Source organism: Electrophorus electricus, chromosome 17 (genome assembly GCF_013358815.1).
Source record: "Electrophorus electricus isolate fEleEle1 chromosome 17, fEleEle1.pri, whole genome shotgun sequence".
NCBI lineage: Eukaryota > Metazoa > Chordata > Actinopteri > Gymnotiformes > Gymnotidae > Electrophorus > Electrophorus electricus.
Window position 1 is genome coordinate 14,112,129 of NC_049551.1, and position 26,025 is coordinate 14,138,153.

Genomic DNA, 26,025 nt, shown 5'->3' on the forward strand with positions numbered 1-26,025 from the left:
GCCAAACATTCCAGTGGATTGTTTTGGATTCACTGAGGAGGGTCCTGACCTCACGAGACGCCGCAGAGTTGTGTGAGCTCGACGCGTTCCTCACGGCGCTTCTTTCTGCTGCCCTTATACAGGCATTTTGTAGAAATACTCCTTTAATGGAAGAAGAATACCAGCCCTTTTGGGTAAAGTAAACCTTAGCACAAGATAATCTAGAATGCCATCAAAAAGCGAGACAGGAAATAAAATAGTTTAAGCCCTAAAGTGGATGCAATGTCATCACCAGGGACATTATTTCACACTGTACACGAGATGTGTGGTAATGACGCTCAGTACATGTGAGACCTAATACAGGTACACAGGTGATGTATGAAGGCAATGTCTCCATGGACATGACTCTTTTTTAGGTACATAAAGAAAGAACTCTGTGAGGACCATGACCTCAGGGAAGGCTGCGCTGTGCTTCTCCGAGGGTGCTGGGATTGATGGATGTTACATACATTATGTCATATACGCCACATATTGCCTGGTCAAAACATATTCAACGCTACACTACTATCCTTTTTTTTTTTTTTTTTAAAGACTTCAAACAGTGTTGCACAACATGCCAATTGTCTTTCCATCATATTTTGACAGCAATATCTTGCAGATTTCTAACGTGCCGTTAATGATTTTAGCATAATTGGAATGCTTATTACCTAAGCATTTGTGCTAATGATGTGCTGAGGTGGGGACGAAGTGAACGCAGCTCGCTTTGTTTCCTGAGTGTGCTGAAAACCTTCATGCTGCAGTTCTGCAGTTATACTCCTCTGAGGAAAGCACAGCCGAAGTCCACAACTCACAGCTCTGCCTGGGTCTCTTTGGGTGAATTATTGAGTAATGGATCCCCACACCACGTCCGCTCACCCCGCTGCCCTGCGTTTATTACACGTGACCCCTGTAAATTTCCTCAGCTGGGTAACCCCCTCCCCCGCTAATGTTTAATTCAAACAACAAAGGTCAACTTATCCGTTCCCAATAACTCAATATCTAGGATCAAAATCCGGGGGCCTATTAGTAGCCGAGAAAAAATACAATAAACAAAGCAAACAGAGGCAGAGGCATCCATTAAGTCTCCGTCACATAAATAGTTTGTGTTCTTCTTTGGCAAAACTTTGAATGAAACAACCCCCTCCACTCGCAACGTGTACTGCATTGCAGTATTGAGCCAGCAGCCTTGGGAAGCTGCAGGGAGAAATCAGAGCGATCGGAGCTAAAACATCCATGTCCAAGCAAGGTAGCGAAGCAGGAAGTTACTGTGGGGTAGGATGCGCCAGGGAACAAGCATGCACATGACCGCAGGCAGACATATCTCCAAATACCTCACTCTGAGGTTTGAATCCCTGACAATTTTATGAATTATTTGCACTTACCAATACATCAAATATACTTTTAACCCATATGTAAGTCATATTAGATTACACTATAGATATGATACATTAGAATATAGACATCATAGATATATTAGAAGGGATCTGTATCACACTAGCAGATGGTTTGCAATATTTAAATGGCTTTCATTTATACGTAGCTTATAACTTATTGCTGTGGTGTACTAAAATGGACAGTTTCTAGGTGCGATATTACACTAAAAAATCTCAGTCTCTCTGGAATATGGTCTCGATCTTCTCAGAGATCAGTGACAAATAAGTAGTGACCTCATCTTCACCCTACGACACCATAAAGTTACCCCCCACTTGCCCTGGAAAGGATGAGAACCTGTGCTACGGTCCTTGACCGCTGGGATGACGGCCACTGATGCCGGGGCCACACGGTGGTCTCCACTGGGTCTCCATCAAGGCTGTCCAAGGTCCTCCGTCCTTGCACGTGCGCTGTAAATACCATTCATCACCTTGTATTTTAATCAGGGCTCCGAGATTGATAGTCACAACCCATCGTGTTAACTGCCATCATCTGTCAGCACCTCAGGCGGTTCCTCCACTGTCAGCATGGTGCACAGAGAGACACTCCACCACCTCTGAAGTTACAGGGGATCCAAAATTAAACAGCAAGCTCTTTTATACGCAACCAGCATGCACACTGATCAGCTCACCAGGGAGATGCACAGCGGATAGACACAGGAAATGACTGGAATTTTGCTTGAGTTGGTAGACCATGTCAGTCTACGCAAATGTAAGCTGCTATGATTGAGAAAGAGATTGTGTCTACTTTGCCTGTTCTCTGTTGACTGTAGTGACTGCAGTGTGTGTGTGTGTGTGTGTGTGTGTGTGTGTGTGTGTGTGTGTGTGTGTGTGTGTGCGTGTGTGTATGTATTATATTTTGAAGAAAGTATGAATATATGGACACTGTATGGGGGGGAAATTATTTTAAGCCTAAGGTGAGAGAACCAGATAGATATATCCTCTTCTCATTAGTGAATAGAGAGGGCAGGTTGCAAAAGTTTGAAGAGGAAGCCAGACAGCAATGCTTGCAGTGAAAACGGGCAGAGGACTGTAAAAAAGGACAGATAAAGTGAGTCCAAAAAGGCATGGAGGAAAGGGAAATGAAAGCTGTTTTGATGGAAAAGTTCCATAATGTAATCAATGTCTGCTCTTCTGAAACTGTTGAAGCTGAAGGAATTGCCATGTGCCAGAGAATATGGCTACAGCTGTGTGCCAAGAATCACTCTCCCTCCCTCCCTCCCTCCCTCCCTCTCTCTCTCTCTCACACACACACACACACACACACACACACTGATTGCTGACAGCATCTGCTTCTTGTGGTCATGGAGTTGACTCCGGTGTGGAGTGCCTCGGGGTTTTCCGCTAGGCGTGTTCATTAAGACGAGCTCGTCTAGTTGCCTAATAAACCCACACACATCTCACCCTGAAAACACTCCTCCGGGGAGCAGAGAAAGCGCAGCAAGAGGTGCAATTCGCTTGTCAAATGCAGTCTGCTAGATGCACTTGTCTATGTCAAAAAGCATTACACAGATGAAGGTCATGTCTTTGTTCAGTAAATGAGTCTACTAAAAGGAGCTACCACTTCTTAAGGAAGTCGTTCTTGAAGCACAGTAGAGAGAGCGAGAGAAAGAGAAAGAGAAAGAGAGAGAGAGCGAGAGAGATTTAAGCTAGCATGTGATACAGGTGTACAACAAGCTGCCAAAATTCACTGTACATACAACTAACATGGCTTTAGAAGCTGTCATGTCACCCAGTGTTTAGGTTCACTCTCATTGTCTTAGTGTTCTAATTAATCAATGACTGGATGAGCAAGCTTAAAGTGCAGGTTAAAGTATGTGAGACACAGTGGAACACTGACTGAGTTTAGTAGCGATTTCTCTTCTAGATTAATGTTCAAGCTCTGAATACACCGAGAGGGTGGGAGAGGGGGGTGGGGGTAAAAAGATATAATTTACATGTCACTTTTTTAAAAAATGCCTTTGCAAGCGCTTGCAAAGCCTCAATATGATGATCTCATCCACTCAGTGCAAACAGGGGAAAAACTAGCCTCAAGACACAGTGCAAGCCAAAGAATATTTAGGGTTTATGTGAGCATTTATTACTTACTGAGAGCAAGGTATGTGCCTAAGGACTGAAATAGTCATTTTAAACACTTATTGTATATGCTGAAATCAATGGCAGTTAAGATTAAGCATGCTCTGGTCAAGCAGTACCAACTAGATTTTGCTCAAATTTGTTTGCAAGCTTACAGTGCCTTAGTATAGGTTGCAGTCAGTGCTGTAGAAGGTTTTGAGATGCCAGTATCTGGGGAAACATGAATCATACATCAGCACTGTCTGGTTGGTTTGTGTGGTTTCTCAGTGGAGCTCAACAAAACATCTTCTCCCTCTCCCCATCCCTCTCCCTCCCTCCCTCCCTCTTTCTCTCTCTCTCTCTCTCTCTCTCTTCTGAACACTGGCACCAGAACAAGGGGATTGGAGCCAACGAGGGATGCTGGATACTCGATCTGTGAGCATGTGCAGTTGGTTGAAGGTGGCAGTCATGCAACCCGTTTCCATTCTTGCTGAGAAGGAATGCTAGCCCTCGGTGAGCTGTGTGCCACCCACGGGCTAAGAGAGCACCACGAAGCAGTGGATGCACTGGAGGAGATTATCTCCACTGCCAATGGCATCAGCAGTGTCTCAGGGGCTTGCTGGAGAAGGGCCTAGGCTTGACTCACTGCCAGACTACTCTTGTAAAACAAGACCCTTTGATGAACCATGGCAAGTTGAACAGAACAGCAACACTCCATAAGGAGGAGCGATGACCTCCGGCCCACGGTGCAACACTATCGGCTGTTACAGACACCAGTAGGCTAAAAACAGAGATCTCAGCAGATCTCTTAGAAAATGTGATTGCCGATCAGCGAAACGTTAAACTTTTAACCAGTCAGATTATCCCCATATGTGAAGACTTCAATTAAGACTTGGGAGAAATAGTATCAAAAGAGTCCCTTTGAATTCATGATGCTAAAAAGAAGAGACAGAACACTGTAAGGCTCCATTTTTCACTGGTGCAACCAAAGACAAAATGCCACTGTGTTCGAATAAAGTGCGTTCACACACAGCCCAGTGAATAGGATCACAGAGAAAATGAATTGCGCTGGGATCTTGAACTTCAGAAGAGGCATTCAGACAGCCATACAGGTTGAGAAACAGAGGACCAGTGGCTCTGAAATTAGTTTTCTCCTTCTAACACACTATGTATCTGTATACTCAAATAACCCCATTTTGAAATATAAAGCAATGGAAAAAGAGAGGGAGCGCAAGCTTTAAGAAAAAAGCAAAACCCTAAAATCTGAAAATTCATCACGGCATCACAAATGACTTGACTAGCCCAAAGTGGGGACAGGAAGCTCTTGGGAAAAGCCAGTGAAGTCTGCCTGCATTTTGCTTTTAGCATGCGCATTTTTAGAAGAGGGACCTCTAAAAATGGCAAAAGGAAAGATGACAAAATAAATGCTCATGTAGAATACGTGTTGCTTCCAACCTGGTTCCTAGCCTGTAACGAGTTCCTACGCTAATTAGAGCTCACACATCATGCTTCCTCTCTTTTACGGTTCTTTTGCAAAAGAGAGGTCGTGTGAAACGAATGCAACCAGGTGAACCCATAACACCGAGAACGGGACCCGCTGTGCGGTGAAAACACAGCAAGCTGTAATAAGCAGAAGTGAATGTGCCCCTTTGCTCCATCAACACAGCACCACTGCACTAGTGCCTAACCCAGAGACTGCGTAAGGGGAGGTTGCTCACCGCGGACCAGTGTAGGTCCGACAGAGCCGTCATTATCACAGATTGGCTCACGGAGGCCGGGACACAGCAGCCACATAATCTGCCGGTCCTGCAGCTGGTCTGAACATGTGACCCACAAGCAGGGTCTGCAAAAGTTACACTTTTGCCATTACTCATCTAGTAATCTTTAGTAATATGACCAAAGAACTGACAGGTTACAAATAGATTTGGCCAGCTAGTAAGACACACTGCATAGTACACAGTGATCTAGATAGGAGAAGACAGCTATTGCTGAAATGATCAAATCTGGCATTGTTTGGCAACCCTGTGTCTCGGCAGCTGCGGTGCATCTGTGAAAAAATAATTAAATCAACCCCACCAGTTTCGCATCGATTCCATAAGGACACTTAAACAATCAATTGAGTCGTGCAAGCACATCTCTTCCTAGTGGGGTGAGGGGCAGGAGAGTGATTAATTAAAAAACCTGCTGACTTAAGGAGGAGAGATGGATAGGGTTCCAGGAAGCACTACGCGCCATCCTGCGCACAACCATCCTACCGCAGCCGGGCTGCGTGCGAGGGGGTGTGGCCAAAAGTGGAGTACGTTCCGGTTGACCCCACCTCCCACTCCAACAGTGCGAGCGGAGGGTGAGTCTATGCGGCAGCTACGGGGACATTATGTCCAATGGCTGTTTAAACTGGAAGGGTCGCTGCACTCGGCTGGTCCACTCTCTGCAGTCTGTGCAGTATGGGGAGAGAGAGAGAGAGAGAGAGAGAGAGAGAGAGAGAGAGAGAGAGAGAAAGAAAGAAAGAAAGAAAGAAAGAAAGAAAGAAAGAAAGAAAGAAAGAAAGACAGGAGAGGGAGAGAAAGCGAGAGCAAGAGGCAGGCATGGTGTCCTGCACGGGGAGGGGCGGTGCTGTTGCACACTCTGGGCGTGAAAACAGCACAGCAGCAGCGTTGGAGCAGGTTGCATGCCAGCACTGCAGAGAGATAAAGACAGAGGCAGGGAGGAAGGCACAGGCAGCCTATGGAGGCAGGATAGAGAAGCAGGCAGGCTAAGGAGGCAGGATAGAGAAGCAGGCAGGCTAAGGAGGCAGGATAGAGAAGCAGGCAGGCTAAGGAGGCAGGATAGAGAAGCAGGCAGGCTAAGGAGGCAGGATAGAGAAGCAGGCAGGCTAAGGAGGTAGGTTAGGGAGGAATACAAAGTAGGCAGTCAGGCTATCAGAACACTGCCGAGGGAGAAGGCATCGCTGTTTTCCAAACTCTTTTTCTCTTACTACCAGAAGCTTTCCTCTCTCATGTCCTTTATTTAATTTCCCTCACCCTCTACCTTGAATAAAGCAGGATATTGCAAATTCATGAGGTGGCTTGCCAGCTAACCTTGACACCTATCCTTCGTGCCCTCTCAGTTAGGTATAAAGACACGGAACCCCCCCCCCCCACACACACACACACTTTCTGCTCATGCAGCAAGCGACGTGAGTAGCCCAACTGTGAGATGTGTGCTGAGTCATGCCTCTCTTTATCAGGGAGGTGCCGAGTCTGTCAGAATCAAACCCAGGCCATCCTGGGCACGCCCCTACGGGATGGTGCAGTACAGCAGGACACACTGCAGGACACACTGTAAGGTGAAGGGAAGGTTATGTTACTCGCGCTGACAGCACAGCACAAGAATGGGTGCTCCTGCACTCAGCAAGCAGTCAATATAAGCAAATCCAATATGCTGGAGATCCTACAGCGAAAAACAGAATGAGAGAGAGCGAGAGGGACAGGGTGAGTGAGAGATTGTCTCAGTGCCACAGAAAGCCCTCGGTGGGGAAAGAGACTGCGGCAGTTCGCCTCTCTATTTATCTTGGCTGAAATAAGCTCAATGTCACAGAGGCAGCTCCCCACTCGCGTAAAGGCTGGCGTCGGGCCGGCGTGGGCTAGCAGAAATGACGGATACGTTGCGCACTCTCTGCCTCTTGCATGCTGCAAATGATCACGTGAACACGTAGGCTGCAAACATGCACGCATGCACGCGCAAACACGCAAACACACAAACACGACCCTGACATGGTCCTGTTATTTTCATTTTTTAACCCACCACAGGAAAAGACGCAGGCCCCGGTCGCTATGTAGTGCTTAGGATCTTACATGCAGCAGAGAGTGCCATGTTTTGAGTGAAATACGGCCTCCCCTTCAGCCCACACGTGGCACGGACATACATCAGGGGTTTAAGTGTTTTCGTTTTCCAATGAGCATTGTGAATGGTGCAATACACAAACAATACAGGGTTATTATAGGCAGTAGAGAGGTTTCTGCCCCTCTGTGAGGCACAAATGAAACTGCACTCCAGCTGTGTGTGTGTGTGTGTGTGTGTGTGTGTGTGTGTGTGTGTGTTTGTGTGAGTGTGTGCATATGCATGCCGGGGGGGGAGGGTGTCTTTTTTCCAAGAGTATAGGCAAAACAATGGGGGGGGATTTTGAGATTTTGACTAGGATACAGGCAGAAATTAAACAAAAAGGCAAACCAATCTAGTCCACCCTTCAACATATTCCCAGAACATTCCAGGACATCCCTCTCACATACTGTTCATGTTCGCATCTAAATGTACCTGAACACACAAGCAAGGCTGGCTGCCCTATTAGGGAAAAAAAAATCATCTTTCTTCATGACTGTTGCAAGATGAGGCACAAAGTCACTGCAGTATAACTAATAGAATATTCCCAAGACTCAGACAGCACTCTCTGATATGCATATATTAGACATGTTCACAGAGCCTAGACCTAATTTACAAAAGCAATAATCAGTTCACTAATGATGATGTTGTCCTTTGTCTGGCAAATTAGAAGTGAAGTCATTCTTGTAAAGCACAGCAGAACCTCCTGCCTGCTGCAGCCTCTGTACAGACCCCCCCCCCACACACACACACCTTTGGGTTTTGTCATGTGATCAAAGAGAACAGAAGTCTAATCACTATGTGCCGAGTCTTCCATAAACCTGTCAGTCATGCCTTGCGAATCAGACAAGATCAGCTGAAGCTGTCTGAGCGGCTTCATATCTCCCACCCTGTGTTGATCCCCTCACTTTTAATGAGACCATCATTAATTGTGATTTAATTTTTTATTTATCATCAGGGGCCTGTGTCTTCTGAAGATGATATCAGTCTGATGTATACAATGTTGTACCGCATATGGTCTATAAAAGCCTGCTTGTGGAGTCGCACATTGAAGAAAATTAATTTCCATTTCTCTTCTCTCATAGTTCCAAGTATATTAGCCAGCATCTGCTTCCTCATATGCTCTCCTCACATATCCATATAAACTATATGGCCTGTATGTTAAATATGCATTTCATTCAGCAATTTACTCCCACTGCCACAGGTGCATACTACGAAGCACCTCGCTGGAGTGCGGTCTGCTTTTAAAAACATTTGTGAAAGGTCATTCTAAAGAGCTCACCGAATTCAAGCCTGGTACTGTAATAGGATGCCACCACTGCAACAAGTCGGTTTATTAAATTTCTTCCCACTTTAGAGTGGTATTACTGAAAAGTGGAAGCATTTTGGAACCAGAGCAATGACGTGGCAGACCCCGTAAAGTTACAGAGCTGGGTCACAGTGCTGAGGCGCATAGCGTGTAAAAGTCGCCAACACTCTGCTGACTCAATAACTGCGGAGTTCCAAACATCCTCTGGCATTAACATCAGCACAAAAATGGTGATGTGATTTTCATGGCATGGGTTTCCATGGCCAAGGAGCTGCATGCAAGCCTTACATCACCAAGCTCAATGCCAAGTGTCAGATGGAGTGATGTAAAGCATGCCACCACTGGACTCTGCATCAGAGGAAAAGTGTTCTGTGGATTGACGAATCACGCTTCTCTCTTTGGCAGTCTGATGGAAATCTTAATGCTTCAGCATACCAAGATATTTTAGGAAATTTTATGCTTCCAACTTTGGGGAGAACAGTTTGGGGAAGGCCCTTTTTCTGTTCTAGCATCACTGTGCCCCAGTGCACAAAGCAAGGTCCATAAAGGCATGGCCCACACAGAGCCCTGATCTCAACCCCAATGAAAACCTTTGAACTAAATGAACTAAAACGGAGACTGTGAGCCAGGCCCTCTCATCCATCATCAGCATCTAACGTAAACAGCGAAACACACGCCCGTCAACAGGCCATCATCACTCTTACAAAGCACCAGGCTACGAGCGTGACTGTAGCCCACGCCCCCCGGTACAGCCTATCACCTCCTCAATCCTGCCAAACAGAAATCTCCGGCGGCAGGGGGAAGCCGATTGAGAGTGAGAGACGCGGTTCGGGATTGCTGAAGACGGCCAATCCCACACACGCAGCATGGGGCCGAAGGCAGCCACTTTGCAGTGTCAGCGATCCCATCTCGTGTCGTCGCCTATGGCGACTCCAGGCTGGGCCCGTGTGGACTTAATTGGCCTGTTAACGAGCCACTATAGAACAGTGGAGCTCTCGGCTCTCTCATCACTCAGTCCACGGAGTATCCAGGACGGGCGGTTAACAGAGTGAGCAGCATGCAGGCACTGCTGACAGGGGTAATGTTTGATCTTAAGAGTGACAACTGTCTGGGCAATCAAAGCTCCAGAAAGCCCTTTCGTTAGTCCACATCAGAACTGGTTCACGGATTTAAGGAGACAGAAATAGGACTCACTGGGTTGTTAAAAGTCAAGATAAAAATTATAAGGACATAATTCCTTCAATGCATGTTTTATTGTTATTTACTTATAAGATCAATTATATCACACATATATGTGTTATACACATGTTATTGACACTAAAGGTTTTGCAGGTTTAATGAACGTCTTAGAAGTATATTAAGCACAGAAAATGTTTTCAGAAAAATAACCTTTCTTGAATGCCACATTTCACTCTACTGGCTTTTTCTGTGTTCAGACCCCTTAAATGGCAAGTCTTCTTCTAAATGTCGCACGTGGACGCACAGTGAGTAGATGCGGGCATCTTGCGGGGACCTTTGGCTTTCACCTATTCCTGCAGTGACACACACTGCAGTTACCCTGTCAAACTGCCCGAGCGGCAAGGTAAAGGAGCCCGGAATAGACGTGGGAGATCCAGCAGCTGAACGCGCCAGGGTGAATGCGGTGCGGCGGCACCTGCCTTAACCAGCCCGCTACTGGATGTGACATAATACCAGTCTGTCCCATAAAATAAAGGCTTTCAGCTAGCGGCTGCTAGCTATTCTGAGCAGCATGTATGTGTCACCTACTGAATGCAGGTCCGGCCGAACCCTTTTGCACTAAGTGGGAATTACATCTCCTCCGCTGTCGGTGAGGAGCACTCTGAAACAGAACGGCGCCTTGGCACAGGGAGGAAGGAGTGTTGTGCCTTTGCCTTGCTGGTGATCTGGGTGCAAAAAAGCAACACGGACGTTTGAGTATAAAAATATACACGTGCATGTGCAATATGGTGGAAAGACTCGACTTCATTAAGGAGTTTTGTCTAACGACTTGGAAAAAACAGAAGTAGTGGCACCATCTGTTCACTCAGAGTGAAGAGGAAAGAAAGAGGGGGTGGGGGAGTGGGGGTGGCAGGAGAGAGAGGAAGCAGAATTAGATACATTAGGTACTCTCTTCATGCCACTTTTGTCAGATTAATAAAAATGTTATTATAACTGATATATAACACAAAAGAATCAAACTCTGTGTTTAGTATTTGCATAAACACTTTTGGCCTTGTGTCTTTCAGAGAGAGAAGAGTACAATGCAAATCTTCTTTTGAGCTTAAAATGTTTACAAAAGGTAATCTTTCTTAATCTTTGCGGACAGGCAACCCTTGCCACATTTCTTGTTGCTCCCTTTGTGGTTCTGACTTGAACAAAGACCCCATCCAGGCTTAATAATACCCCATGGCAGGGCCAAGTATTTTCTCCAGAAACACACTAAAACTGTTCAACCTGGCGCCCCACGTCTGCTGAAGCGGTGGCAATAGGAAATCCAGCAGGCCCTCACCCGCACTTCAATAAATTTCTGCCGTGTTTTCTCTGCAAACAATCCCCACTCCGTCCTACAGACGCATAGCCAAAGGCCTGAGGTGCCGCTCTGGCCCAATGCAAGCCAGGCCAGCCAAGCTAATGTATAAATCCTAGTGAGGAAAAAAAAGGCAAATATTTTTAAAAGGAATATTTTCCTTTTCCTACAATGAGCGTGTTAGGTGAAAGCAGGTGGTTTGAATTAAGGAAAAGTGAAGCCATCCAAAAGCATCTAGTGCAGTGGTGAGGCAAATTGGCTCTTCCTCGCTCTCCCTCACAGTCTGCTGGTAATTTAGACACTCATCTCACACGATCTCTCAGATTTGTAGGTCATAATGCAGCCAAAGCCTGCCCTGGCCACGGGTTCACTTCAAAGCAGCCATGACCAACTTACTAAAAGTACACGCACATATGCCGAGGTAAAGGCAAAGTGAAAATTTAAAGCTTCTGGTGCCTAAACACTCATCGAGTTTCCTTTTTTTGCTCCAAGCATTTATACCTACAAATAACGAGGTCACATAGTGCCTGGAGTATCGAAACACAAAATGAAATCATCTGGTCTAATCTGGGATTTTTTGTTGTATTTCTTTTGCAAAGGTGAGGCCACATTTCCTAGTACATAAACTCTGAGGATTAGGCAACTGTCAGAGACAACTCTCTCCAGACACTCTCTGCGCTCTGGGCATGACAGCACCACGTTTCAGTAATGTCTCCTGAGTGTTTCCTGCATGCTGAGCGCAGGTGGAACAGGATGTATGATAATGGCCTGTTGTCTAAGTGTGTGTGTGTGTGTGTTTGTGTGTGTGCGTGTGTGTGTATGCGTGCACATAGGATTCAGTGACTGAGTGTTAAGCTAAGCAAAGCTGTCTTGATAATTAGCTAGTGTTGCATTTCAGTCTATGGGGGAGGGTAGCGACTGTCAGTCACAGAGTGTATGTGTGTTGTGTCTGAGTGAAGACGGAGTCTTTAGTCTGAGAAAGTGTTGAGTGTATCTGTGCTATGACTCTCTGTGTGTGTGTGTGTGTGTGTGTGTGTGTGTGTGTGTGTGAGATGCAGTGGGTGCTGTGCTGTCCGGGAGGATGGCATGGATGTCACTCTGATTTCGGAACATAGGCTGACACAGCTCTTGGTAAGGGGTGTCCCCTGCTGTGATCTGCTCTACTAATTAAAGAGAACAGTGCGTCCCTCTGGGGAGACATCCATGTCACACACACACATATACACACACTCGTATGCATGCACAATGCTGACACTTGCCATGGAAGGCTTGGACTCAAGAAGGAGTGAAAAATGTAGTACACATGTTCAGAAACACGCTAGAGTAACTTTTCTTATCATGCAAAGGGTTAAATTTGACAGTTTTTGCATGATATGCTGGATGGTGTCAATGTAAAAACTATAAGCCCTCCGATATGCTGCTCTGAGATGTTCTCATAAAGTTTCAGAAAAGTAGCCCAGTGCCACATCTGAGCAAACACGGAAACATCTGCAGTGGCTTTTGGCATAGTGTTTGAAGTGCTTGAGTTAATTTTGTCCTTGGGGAAGATCTTCAAAACTGTACTTGCATAAACCATCTTCAGCACTTAGAGGCAAAAAGATACTTTGTATCAGCGTGTGATGTTTATTACTGATTTTGTAAATATTAAATCAGTGAAAATAACTTTGGAAAGAGTCCAATTAGTGCAAACTCCTGAAATAACTATAAGCACAAAAAGAATAACCAGTGTAGATTAATCAGCAAAGCTATGACCAAGAGAAATGCTGCATATGAATGTGGAAAACAATTTCAAAAGAGTCTTTGAAACATCTGATGTAGCAGCTCAGATAGCATCACCCAGAGGAAAACATTAAACATGCACAAATTCAGTATTACAAGACAAAGCTCTCACAAACAGTTCTTAAAGGCAGAAGAACACAGCATGATATATGTTCAGGAATTAAGTTAACTGCTTGCTTTATAAAAAGGAAGAAGGAAAGTCTCCTTTATGAGAGGTCAAATGGCAAGCTGTTCAGCACGTCACACACCTCGAGAGCCACGCTTAGAGGCCACAGTAAATGCTAATTGGCTCAGAGAGGTTGCGGCATGAACATGTGGGGTCAAAGAAGCCGAGCTAATAAATACGTTTGTACTGTGCTGGCCTATTGTGTAGAGTCACTGTAATTCCAGTCATCTGGAGAGAAGCAATGACCGTGCATGAGGGAGATGCACTACTGCACAGGAAGCTGGCACTTCTCATAACCTATGGTTCCACAGGCTTGTGTCATCTCCATGTTTGACAGATACTCTAGCTTTCTCTGGAGATGCAGTCTAAATATAGTACAGGGCACTCATTTCCTCTTTAAATCATTCTTTGCATCTATACTGTGCTTCAAACAAGGCACAAAAAATAAACAATAAAATAAATAAAATAAAAATATATATTGGAATTCTATTTCAAGAAATTACTGTAAGAAATTACAATAAACTGCAGTTACTTCTTGGAATAAATAAAAAATATATATGTTACATATCATGAATGGTATCTTCTTTTGGGTATAATCTGTGTGTATAATCAGTAGTTACCTTTAAAACTGCTAGTTTGAAGGCAAAGTAGAGGATGTTGCTATCAAAGCACTATGACAGACTGAGCAGGCAGTGGGGGGGGAGTTAAACAGGGAGAGAAGCACATTTTGATTAGACACCCGATGACATTCACCAGCACTGTAGCAATATGTTGAAAATTTTAAGAACTACAGCATGAACGTCTAGGCAATATCAGCAGAATCAAACACTTTCTGTTCTGCTAACAGCCTCAAAGATGCATGTGTTTTTCTTGTGTAAGAATCGCAGCTAATGGCAAACACAGAAAATTGGATAATCGTTCAGTTAAACAAGGAAAGTGTTAAAACCAAACATAACTTCAGGCAGAAAAAATGCAAACTTAAAAAAAAAAAAAAACATCCACCTGGTTACTCTAGCAAAGGTAATGGTATAGCCTGTGCTTGCTATAGTCGGCAGGGCATTTTAGCACACTGCTATAGTGGCATTCGTGAAAACGCTCCTCGTGACACGGCCAAGCAGTCTCACTGCAGTGGTGTGTCCTGCACCTCCTGCTCTACAGCACCAGGGCTCTGCTCCGTGCACAGCGCTTCGCATAGTTTCAGTAAAGCCCCGGGAATGTTAGCCACATGTCCAGGTGGTGAACTTGGCCAGATTTACCTAAAGTCCCCAGGAGTCTGCGCTCCGAGTGTGCAGTTCACAGCTTGTACAGTGCAATTATTGTTTCTTGTTGTAATGGAAACTCAGAAAGTGATGAAGATCTCTCCACTGTGGTTAGACCCCGTTTCACCAGTGCTTACTGTCCCTGCTTGACTGCTTAATAAGACGGACCTCAAACCACGAAATTACTGATCCACACAGATGGTCCATTCTCATCTATGATGCACAAGTCAAATAACATTATATACAATCTCCAAACCAGTGAAAGTTGAACTAGAAAAGGTAGGGAACTGTTTGCCACTGTCTGCATTGTAAGACATGCAACAAATCTTTCTTATGTAGCCTGTTGACAAACATTTAAATATTACAAAAAGTCAAAGATTAACACAGGTTAAATGTGTAAGACACAAATATAACAGATACAAAGTGTCATTGATGGGAAGCACCAAAGCTAAAGTGCCCCTTGTGGAGAATTTTATTTTTATTCTAAACGTGAGTGAGTGAGTGACAAGCCATGTCCATGAGGTGACTCGCATCTAAAAGCCAGTGGAAAGTGTCAACTAATAAAGAACCATTAGTCTAGGTAATGGCTACCACTTGTGGGATTAAACAAAAAACAAAACTGTTATATATATTTAGGTATTGTGATATTTATACGAAATCAAAGCAAAATAAAACTGGCAAACTAACCATTTTGCTACTGGAGGCAAAGGTTCTCAAGGGAAACATTCCCAGCCCAGGAAGCTTCAAACACGATGCTTCGTTTAAATCAGAGAAAACTTCGCGCTTTGGGTTGGTAGCGACGAGTTGTAATTGAAATACATTTTAGCTTGTTTTTAATGTAAAGATAGCTGGCATATACACAGACTATAACTGGCTACACAGCAAACGATCCCTTGAGCGTGACTGGTAGTGTTCAACAGTAAGACCATCGAGTAATACGCTAATTGACTTTTCCCAGGACAACTGAAATAAACTTACCTAAAAGCAGCGAACGAAAGGTTGGAGCCATCACGAGTCCTGCATGGACGGAGAATCCTATAAAAATGCCTCCTCGCACCATCAAAACGAGCACGGGTCATTAAAATTATGTCTCAGTTTTTGAGACTTCGACTGTAGACTGAACGATCTCACTGATAGAGTCCACGAGAACAGCATCTCTAGAACAGCTGAACGCCCTTGTGGTAATTCAGAAACGTCCTTTTGCTCGTAGTTCCCATCAGAATAACCTAAGAATTAAAAGTTTCCCTAGACGAATGATGCGTTTCTACGTCCTCCCTTGATTCGGGCTCCAGCTTCCTTCTCCCATTCGATGTCGTTTTTTTAAAAAAAAAAACAAACACGCACGCAGAGTGGCGAAGGTGTGTGTGCGGAGTGCTGGGGACCTCTGCAGTTGAACACGCACACACTTTCTTCGCAGAGCAATCGCTCGATTCTCTCATTTCCATGCGGGACGTGCGGGGAGACGATTGGATAGCGCGAGTGGCAGCGCGTCGAGACTTTCTCCAAAAGTGTCGCGGTCCTCTAAGACGCTTTGGAAAACCGACGGGGCTGCTGCATTTGAATTTAGCAAACTGCAATCAGATTCCTGCCCTGACGTTTAAACGCGATTATTTCCCCCTACCTCCATCATATTTTGCTACCTCCATCATATTTTCATTCATTTGAAGTGCATTATAGTATTTTTAAAAACTCGCTATTACTTAACGTCACTGTATTAAAAAGCCCGGGCTAAGGCGCATCACTACATCCTAAAGATGTCACACCAAGCCAAAACACAAGGGAACATATAATGAACCAACATGGCAATAAATATTGGACCCGCACAGAAGAGAAGACAAAATAAATGCGTCTGTACACTCTGGTGTGTCTTTTAAGTAAATGGCTTCAATACAGAGATCCTACAGAGAAATCAAATATCAAATAAATCAGAAACGTACATAACAGTAAAGACCTAAAGTCCAAAACCACAAAATCATACAGGACACAGGAGGCAGCAGTAACAGGGACGCAAACCACGTTAAAATCAATGAAAATCAATACAAAGAACACATGACCATTTAATGAAAGGAATATACTGAGTAGATAACAGTGAAAACCTTCAGAGGAACACAAAAGGAAACGTCTCGTGTATGAACTCCTTTTAAGTAGGCATAGGCTAATGGCTAGAACGATGTTTGTTTTAAGCTTTTAAATAAGAAATGATGCATGCCTCACTGAAACCATAACGTAGACTACACTGTCTGAAGAACCCTGCCAGATATTCCTGCTATACAATTGCTTTCCTTGAGGAATGGTTTTCACAGGCTAATGTGAATGGAAGATGTGTGAATATGCTTGGTTATATTCCATATATAAAAATATAACATAAAAATAATAATAACAGTGATAGACAGACTAAATAGTTACTCATTATAAGGCTCGGTGTGATTATTTTTGTTTATAGCAAACAAAAAGTGTTTAAAAAGAAACTTCAGAGCTATACACTCTCCTCCTCTTTATCCCATCCAATTAGTCACGAAGTACTGTGGTCGATGAAAGTTATCCTTATGATCTGGTTAGAATAAGGTACTTATGACAACAAGCAGCAATTCAATCAATGTGAAATGTCAGCCCAGAGCAATACACCATTACAGCAGGGAGAGAAAAAAAAAACTAGGCTGCGCTTCCTTGTGGCTTTTTACAGAGGACGGCTGTGTTCACATAATCATGCATTGTCTATTCTGCCGTGCCAGACGTTGGGGAGTGAGTCTGCTGCTCCCGCCTCTACGGCAACACTGTTTTGCCCTTTGCGATGGAGTTAGGCAAATACATCAGGTACAATTTGCCGCAGTCAAATTCGTTGACTATTCTGGGCACCAGATATACAGGACAAAGTTCTCCCTGACATGATTCATCCAGTATGAGCTCAGGTGTTTATGTTTAGCATCCCCATTTGGGTCAGAACAATGTGTTCGCCAAGACAAAGCATCTCCTCAATGCATAAAAAGTGACACTTTAAGTGACTTTTTTACACTCTTTATCAGATATCAGATATTATATCAGAGTCAAATTAGCCAGGCTCTTTGAAGCATTAAAAATAATCTGACCATCTGAATTTCATGAACTCAAAGTAACATAATAATTCAGTTACTCAAAGAAAGCAATCGATAGCGTAAATCAGTAACTCAAAGAAAGTAATTGATAGCCTAGTCAGGCAGATGTAGTTATCACCAGACATGGGCTAGAAAATTAAGTAGGAATTCAGATGCATCTTAAGCATAAACAGAGATTTTCTCTGATTTTTTAAGCCTTGTACCAATAAGATTGCTGATAAAACTGCAAGATTTAGAGGGATTTTACCACAACCCCCTTTACATTTTCATTTACGGCATTTAGCAGACGCTCTTATCCAAAGCGACTTACAAAAGTGCTTTGTCATTTACTCATAGAATATATCCAAGTACAGTATAGTAGGTTAGAATAAACATACCAATGAACTAGAATACTGTAGAATACAGGGATGAATGCTGATACCTAGAAGTGCAAAATACATAAGGTCTATCTTAAACAATGATAAGTGCTATAAACAATAAGTGCTAGAGTTTGTTAAACAACATAAACAATGCCTTACAATAAATACTAAATTAGTCAGTCAATAAGGGAGCAGTGTCAGTTGTCCTTTAAATATTCTGCAAATAGATGGGTCTTCAGTCTGCGTTTGAAGACTGCAAGGAACTCTGCTGTCTGGACAGCAAGTGGGAGTTCATTCCACCATCTTAGAGCCAGGACAGAAAATAGTCTCGATGCTTGTCGTCCATGAGACCTGAAGCAAGATATTTCAAGCTGAGCCGTACTTGAGGTTCAAAGTACACGAGGTACGGATCAGGCCCCCTTCATACTGAACCTCAGACACACATACACACACACACACACACACACACACACACACACACACACACACACACACACACACACAAAGAGACTCACGCAAACACACACACACAAACACACACACGCGCACATGCATGCACACACACCCCACCACCCTCGTGTACAGCATGCTGTGTGTCAAATGAAAGATGTGAGAGGCGTGCAGCAGGGCTGCTGTATATCTGCCGACGGTCCCCATCATGCCACAGAGGGAGAGCCACAACTCTCCCCCAAGTGTTCATTCATCAAACAGCTCAATTAATAACCCTCCCCGAGAGCAGAGCTGAGGTTCTTAAGCACCCGCTGCCGATAAATTCGTAGACCTCCTCCTGACTCCATTTGAGGGACCATGGGACCGTGCGGCTGGGCTTAAGTTCAATTCTTTTCAGTTTGCAGCATGCAGGGAAGCTATTGGAGGCCTATGTTTTGTTCTTCATGGGATTTGTAAGGGTAAAAGATAAGAGGTTAGCCCTTCCACAGTCCAAGAGCACCACGCTTGGCGGTGCAGGGTCCACTTTAAATTTTTTCCTAATATGTTCTGAAGGGACAATCAGGAGGCATCTGCTGAAAGGGAGTCCAGGTGATCGCAGTGAATCAAACAGCTGATCACAGTGAATCAAACAGCTGATCACAGTGAATCAAACAGGTGAGCACAGTAACAAATAGTTGATCACACTGAATCAAACAGGTGAGAACAGTGAATCAAATCTCTCGCCCAGAAACAGCCGCTGCAGTGGAGTAACTGAGGGTGGGCTCAAGGACTCCATGACTCCAATAGGATTCTCAATCAATCAGTAAAAGAAACTGGCCTCGGTCATACCAGTGACGGCTGCTGACGCGTGGGACAGGTGGGCCAGGACAAGTCATCTGTTTGACAGGCCCCATAGAGGAGGAACGAACATGGGAAAGAAAAGATTGCAGACAAGTGGCCTCCACTCCCCAGTAACGCGTCCTGCATGACGGGGGTGGAGCACTCCACCTGTCTCCAAAACCCACTTTTATGCACCTACACAACAACAATGAAATGAGCCTCGGGGATTTAGAAGGGCCCACTCCAAATCATTGTGTGTAAACATGAGCATTGTGTTTATTCCCTTAAGCTGCCACTTTAATTAAAGAAATTGGTTTTGTGAAAATCTGAAAGACCTGTGCACCCATGACATGTATTAAATCAGAATTGTTTACTGTTCGCACCACACTGGAACTAATCAGCTCAAGTGAATAGAAAAGCTACGACATGAGAGCAGACATTAAGAAATCCAATCAATCACTTCGGTTTGAGAGTGTCTAGCTTGAATAGATCCCCGCTGGCCTCCATACAGAAACATGCCAAGTGGCTCCAGAAAGATGTCTGGACAGATCCGTCATATGCCCTGCTGCCATACCCCTTACTGATATATCACTCAATGCATTATTCCTTATTGATATTGCAACGTGCACTGCAAGGAAAGTGATTTCTACAATTCAAATTTAAATATTTGCATTGTGGTGAACAACAGATTGTTTGCAGAATTGCATGCTTTATTTAATCTTACATGCTATCATAAATGTCCACTATAGTTTCAATCACTTAAATAAAACGTAGAAAATATATTTCGAGTCAGCAGCTGCTTAGCTCGGTTATGAGCTCTGCGATATCGATGATCTGAGTTTACTGTGCCCATCAAGGCCCTCAGAGTCTCCCAAAGCCTATTCCTTTGTCAAAGCTGCCCTTTCACTAACCACTAACCACTAAGCGCTCCCACAAAAAGGCTCGCCTGTTCGCATTCTCTCATGCCATAATCTCTCCACGTCTGAAGGGTGGACGAATCATGCAACTTCAGATATATAAAGACAGCAACTTAACGTATCATACCCTGTGATCATGAAAGCCATTTTGTCTCAATCAACCTTCATTTGAATTAGTTTTATTTATTAAGGTATCACATAATCCTAAGAGAACTCAAAGAAAAGTTCACTCTTTATTTGATGATTTACGATTCCATTGCTTATAGCCACCGATTTTGTCAGCACAATGAATACAGATTCAGCTGGGTACTGCTACTTCTGATAAAAATTTCTGTTGAGCAACCAAAGGGTGAAATTATTCTATACATCAGTTTGCTGTTTCAGAATCACCTTTAATCTATAGCGAGATGTTATATTTTTCCTGTAGGTTGATATCTTGTTACAAAGTATACAAACACTGAGGAGGAATGATATTAAAACCTAACATGACATGACATAACATGGCTTGACATTTCTAACTTTGTAACAAAGCTTGTTTTGTATCTGTTCACATTACACATGAGAATATTTATAATTCTAAATGAACAATTTCCTATCTTTCCTCAGTATGTTTTATATCTAGTAGAAAATGAGGAGACACTGAGGTAGAAAAAATGAATAAACCAATTGGACCTTCTGTTCCCACTGTTGAATATGCATCAGAGTAGCTGCTTTGGCAAATGATAATCTAAAAAACAAACAAAAATAAATAAAAAGGAGAATTTTATTTCAATTGTATCCTATTTCATCAATTTAGTTTTATGTGTGGAGATGCACTTGTAAAAGTAAAAGTAAAATGTGATTTAAATGAGTGGTGTGTAAACAGTACCTGACAAACTGGATTTAACAAACCAGGACTAATTAATCATAATGACATATGCAGCTGACACAGAACTTTCTGCTCTTGGCAATTTTTTCATGACAAGCAAAAGAGATGAAGGGAGGAGTGCTCATATCATTCCACTCCTCCTCCTCTGCTTTCAAACGCAGATCACTGAACAGGTAATCCAAGATCATCAGACGATATCGCCATCGGAAACGGCCGCATCAATCTTTCAGCACACACGTGTCATAATTTTAAGTGGGTTATTTAAATTCATTAAACACTGCCATGCCAGGAGCTGCCAAATCCATTATACTTGCAAATGATGTTTCTGCAGAAGTGCCTGGTACTAATACTCACATATTTTACATATCTGCAGCCTGAGAATGACGGTCCCATGCGCACGCGGTTTGTGTTCTCTGACTTAATGAGCAGCAATGCTGTTGCACAGGGGATTAGCGAATATCGGAGCAGATCGTGCATTCAGACCCAAAGTACATGGATGTGTCTGCTAAGTGTGATACTGCCATGGATACAGGCCCAAACAAGGAAAGCAAAGCCAAACAAAATGTGAACTGGCTTCCAGTTATGGAGTCTACACTGATTTATGTGAATACATGAATGTAGCTATTATTCTGAATTTGAAAGCCAAAGCTTGACAACACAATAATTATTTGTGGAAAAAAAAAACTGAACTCTGAGCAGTGGTAACTCAGAAAGTTGTGAGTTCTAGCCCCACTGCCACCAAGTTGCCACTGTGGGGCCCCTGAGCAAGGCCCTTAACCCTCAAGTTGTACTCATAAATGTAAGTAGGTTTGGATAAAAGTGTCAGGTAAATGCCATAAAATGTAAATGAACTTTAAAGCAAGACCTCCTTCAAATAAGGCATTTAGCACACAGGTTTTGGTTTCGCAAACGATCAGGCTGTTTCAACAGCAAATTAAACTGGAAAGGTGGTTGATACATTCCTTGTAGATTTTATAGCATCTCACCAAATGCCTCAGAAAAAGTGACTTTCCTACACAGCACATACATTATACAGGCTGACTAAGAAATGTGTATTTAGACATGACTGTTGGAAAATCAGACAAATGTTTTAAGAAATAACAGGACATTTTTGTAGTACATTTTAAAAGACCAAAAAACACTGGCCAAAAAGGACAATAACCCATCACAATTTCTTGACCCAAATTCGCTACAAAAATAACTCAAAATCCACGCATGGGACCCCGGAGCACATTTGAATTTGAGACAAACCAAAATTATCCGATGTCCTTATTTCAAACAAAGTGATGCCGTTAAGTTTTTATGATAAGTTATGTTTTTATGATAAGCATGTTTCAGTAGGTCCTCATTTGCCTTCCTGTCTTCTGAAATGGATTAGATAGGGGAAAAAAACAGCTAAACCAAAATCAGTGAAAAGCAGATATTTTATAAGTTAACATTGTGTTGGTAAGATGACATTAAATTACACTTGTACAAAACTTTTCCAGATATGTAGCTGATTTTACTTGTTATCCCGCAGATTCCATAAACATTGATTTATAAAAGAAAATACAGTAGAACTCTATTTCTTAATCTCATAAACATTAAACATAGTTCATTTTCAACAAATTTTGCTTGTTTACTGCACCATAAAGGACAAAACTTCTATGTTGCTAATTTAATTGAAAAGACGGTATTAGCTCTGCAGATTTAGACTTAGGTTTAGATTAAAAGCAAAGAAGGGCCATGCTTACATTCCTGCATGACCCTATCACCCACACCTAACAAGCGATTTCTCAGCCATCCACTTCACTTCTCCTCAAGAAAATGTTACCATTTTCTTCCACACTGCTAGCAACACCTTTCATTTCCGCTCTATTGCCAGCAATGTGCCTTTCGCACCGCTGAGATTTTGGTGCTGCTATCTGCCAGAGTCATATGACCCAGTGGTCTCAGCAAAGCGCAGCAAAACGCAGCACGAGGGCGATGTAACATGAGCATCTTTTCCCATCTCACCCGAGAGAGGGAGTGATTTTCATGATAAATACCCAACATCTCAGCAAGTGGCGTCTGATTCGCAGCCGCACATTTCTAACACTGCAAAATGAAGTCCCATAGCTAAAAGCATAGACTGGCTCTCGAGGGTCTGTAAGAGCAGCTTGTTGCTTTTGTGCCAAAAGGTGATCTGTGTGAAATAGCAAAATGTGTTGTTTGAGAAATGATACATGCCATCTTTTCTGCAGTGATGGCAGAGTGGTTCTAAGAGAGCAGTGTGTGTGTGTGTGTGTGTGTGTGTGTGTGTGTGTGTGTGTGTGTGTGTGTGTGTGTGTGTGTGGAGTGGGCAACACTCCTACTGAAACTGATCTGTCTCCATGAGGTGTGGAGGACGAGTTGGCACTAGCCTGGGAGGGGTCACCTTGAAGCTCCTGCAATGGGAAAAACTGGGGATGAGACCCACCCTTCATCCCCCAGCACAACAGGACAGTGGCCATCACAAGACCTCCTGCAGCCTATAGCCATCACACAGTAGAGGTGTCAATGGGGAAACAGGTCTGACGAGATTTCCTTTCCATGATAATGTATGTTCTGCACATTGTCTAAAGGTAAGTGAAAATATACAGCAGTGCACAAATTGTGCCATCATTTGACACCAAACCCCAAACCCATGCAATCATATAGGTGTTGGCTTGCAAGTACAGAATTTGCTAGATAAATAAGAAATACTGTATTTAAATTATTAGGCATTAAAGGAAGAACTTATACAGTACACATACTGCAGTGATTAGAAACTTGTTGGCAGAAGTATCTTAACTCTGCACCCAAAGGATATACTTGGTAAAACAGATGGTCAGCAAAAACACCCTGATTCTGACTCACACACACAGACATGCCCGCACACACGCACACACACACACACACACACACACACACACACACACACACACACACAGGTTACTGGTGTGAGCCAATGCAGCACCAACACCTGCCCAATTACATGGACCAGTCACAGCTGAACTGAGGAGAGAAGGAGAGAGAGAGAATGAGGGAGAAAGAGACAGAGAGAGACGGGGTCCAAAGGACAAGCCACATACTGTACTTATCTTTACTCAACAATACATCATGCAATGTTATGGAATAACTCCTACTCTTGTATGTAAAGAACTGTTTATATTGATCCCCTTCGGAATGGCTGAAAAATTACCAGAAAAATGGCACTGATAATTGAGTGAAGGTGGAATATTGATAGGAGATTACTGTAGCCTTGAGCGCTTCTCCACGACCAGCGGCTGACACAAATAAGGCTGTGTGGTTTGTATCTCTCCCCAGCATCATCCTCACCAGTGCCGCCAACGCATGAATCTCTATAAATAACTAACGCTTCATTTATTCAGTGGGGAAAAAAAAAGTTCAGTAAAGGCAGTGAAATTGCTGGGGCTTCCTTGCTTGCGCAGAGCAATCACTGCTCTGTGACTTACAGCATTGGGTATTGATTGGCCCTGGCCACAAGCCAATGTGGGCTGAGTGCATTTTAAGTATTTAAGTGAGGCTTCCCTTCACGTCCATCTGCAGAGAGGCACTGGAGCTGTATTCAGTATGGGTGGAGAACAGAATCACTGTCGTCCTTTTTTCTGATGCTGTAGCCATTGAGTTCTGAATATGTCCCACAGCTGTAACCAGTATCATCTTTCATGTGTTTGGGCGGACCAAAATTTTACATTGGTCGATATTTACCTCCGGTAAACCTATTTTGCTAATCACATACGCTTACGTGTACCGCAACTCTTAACAACACTGTAACTTATCGGTGTTTACTTTTTATGCTCAAACAGAATGCTTTGCACAGCTGCCCAGTTCATTACATGGATCCACATCATGTTATAAAGTTTGGGTCTAAACATTTTGATTTCACAGGGTTAGCGGTTTGTGCCAATCAGCATGAAATCACCAGTATAGTTAACATCAGGACAGACAGTACGCAAGGCAGGAAGCAGCCAGAACACCAGAAGCAATTGTTGCCAAACTCTAACAATGGCCATCATTCATAAATGACATTGATTTTATTCACACCGCAGTGCCAAAAAACAACTTTGCAGTGATGTTGAAAGCATTTTCCACCATTTTTATGTCTATTATGAATTTCCTGAGAGAAAAGATTTTCCACCATGAACCACTTCTCTTGAAGTGATTACCCAAAGGATTTCCCCAATTAATTCTGCAATGAAATGAATGTGTTTCCAGAATCTGCATGCAATTAATGTCTCAGTGTCATTATGCTGTGAGTAGCCCTGATACCTAACAGTATGATGGTTTATGAAGAGAAGAATAATAATTCTACAAGAGGTACGATAATTTAAATTAGATTTCCAATTAATATCTACCATTATTTCTAAAATAAAAACACTAAAATCATTAATTGCAGTGTTGGCCATGAAAAGACCGTGGATTGTCAAGCCTTCATAAATCACAACAAATTAGGAATCATGAAGCCATACTAACAGGGGTAGCTGAGTTAGAAGGCAGAGCTGAGAATTTATTTTTGAGAGCAGATTTTGTTCTTACATGGTACAAGGCATCGACCCACCAAACCTCTGTCTCGCTGTTCCGTCTCAACCCGCAGAGTGACAGGCCGTCTCTGTTTGGCTGCTCCGCTACCATTTACAGCTTTGCTCTCCCCAGAGAGGTCCGCTGCACACAAGACGAGGCCCTTCTCTCACGCCTCTGCTCTCTAGCCGAGGCGTGCAACACCTCAGCCCCTCAAAACACAGAGCTGCTCGGAGCCATGCAGTTTCATGCCCATCGCCATTTGCCTTTGAGCCCTTGTTTTGCTCGCCCCGAGTACGTGTCAATATTCAATCCATAACGTCACTTACAAGATGAGACAATCCCATATAGTGGAAAACAGGCATCAGCACTTTCCCGCGCTGCTGCCTGGTTGGTATGCGGCCGCCAAGCTCCCGATGCCCATTATTCAGCCTGAGGTTCTGTACGCTAGAGCCCTCCAGCAAAATCAATGGGACGTAATTTTTTCTGATACTCCTGAGAGAGAGAGAGAGAGAGAGAGAGAGAGAGAGAGAGAGAGAGAGAGAGAGAGAAAGAATGAGTGCGAGATAGAGGTTTGCCAACTCCGGCTCCTGTAAGA

At 43.5% G+C, this 26,025-nt stretch overlaps 1 protein-coding gene across 3 annotated transcripts in view; it reads right to left on the minus strand.

The window, feature by feature from the left end:
• LOC113580710 (CXADR-like membrane protein) overlaps positions 1-25,800 on the minus strand; it is a 44,801-nt gene extending 19,001 nt beyond the window's left edge. For 2 of the 3 annotated variants that reach the window (XM_027015417.2, XM_027015416.2), the window contains exon 1: positions 15,380-15,793. In XM_027015417.2, the coding sequence (XP_026871218.1) occupies positions 15,380-15,461 (82 nt within the window). In that variant the 5' untranslated portion in view covers positions 15,462-15,793. Of the gene's footprint in view, positions 1-15,379; positions 15,794-25,756 lie in introns of those variants that run through there. The other variant, XM_027015418.2, reaches the window with a different exon arrangement.
• Between the last annotated feature and the right edge of the window lie 225 nt (positions 25,801-26,025).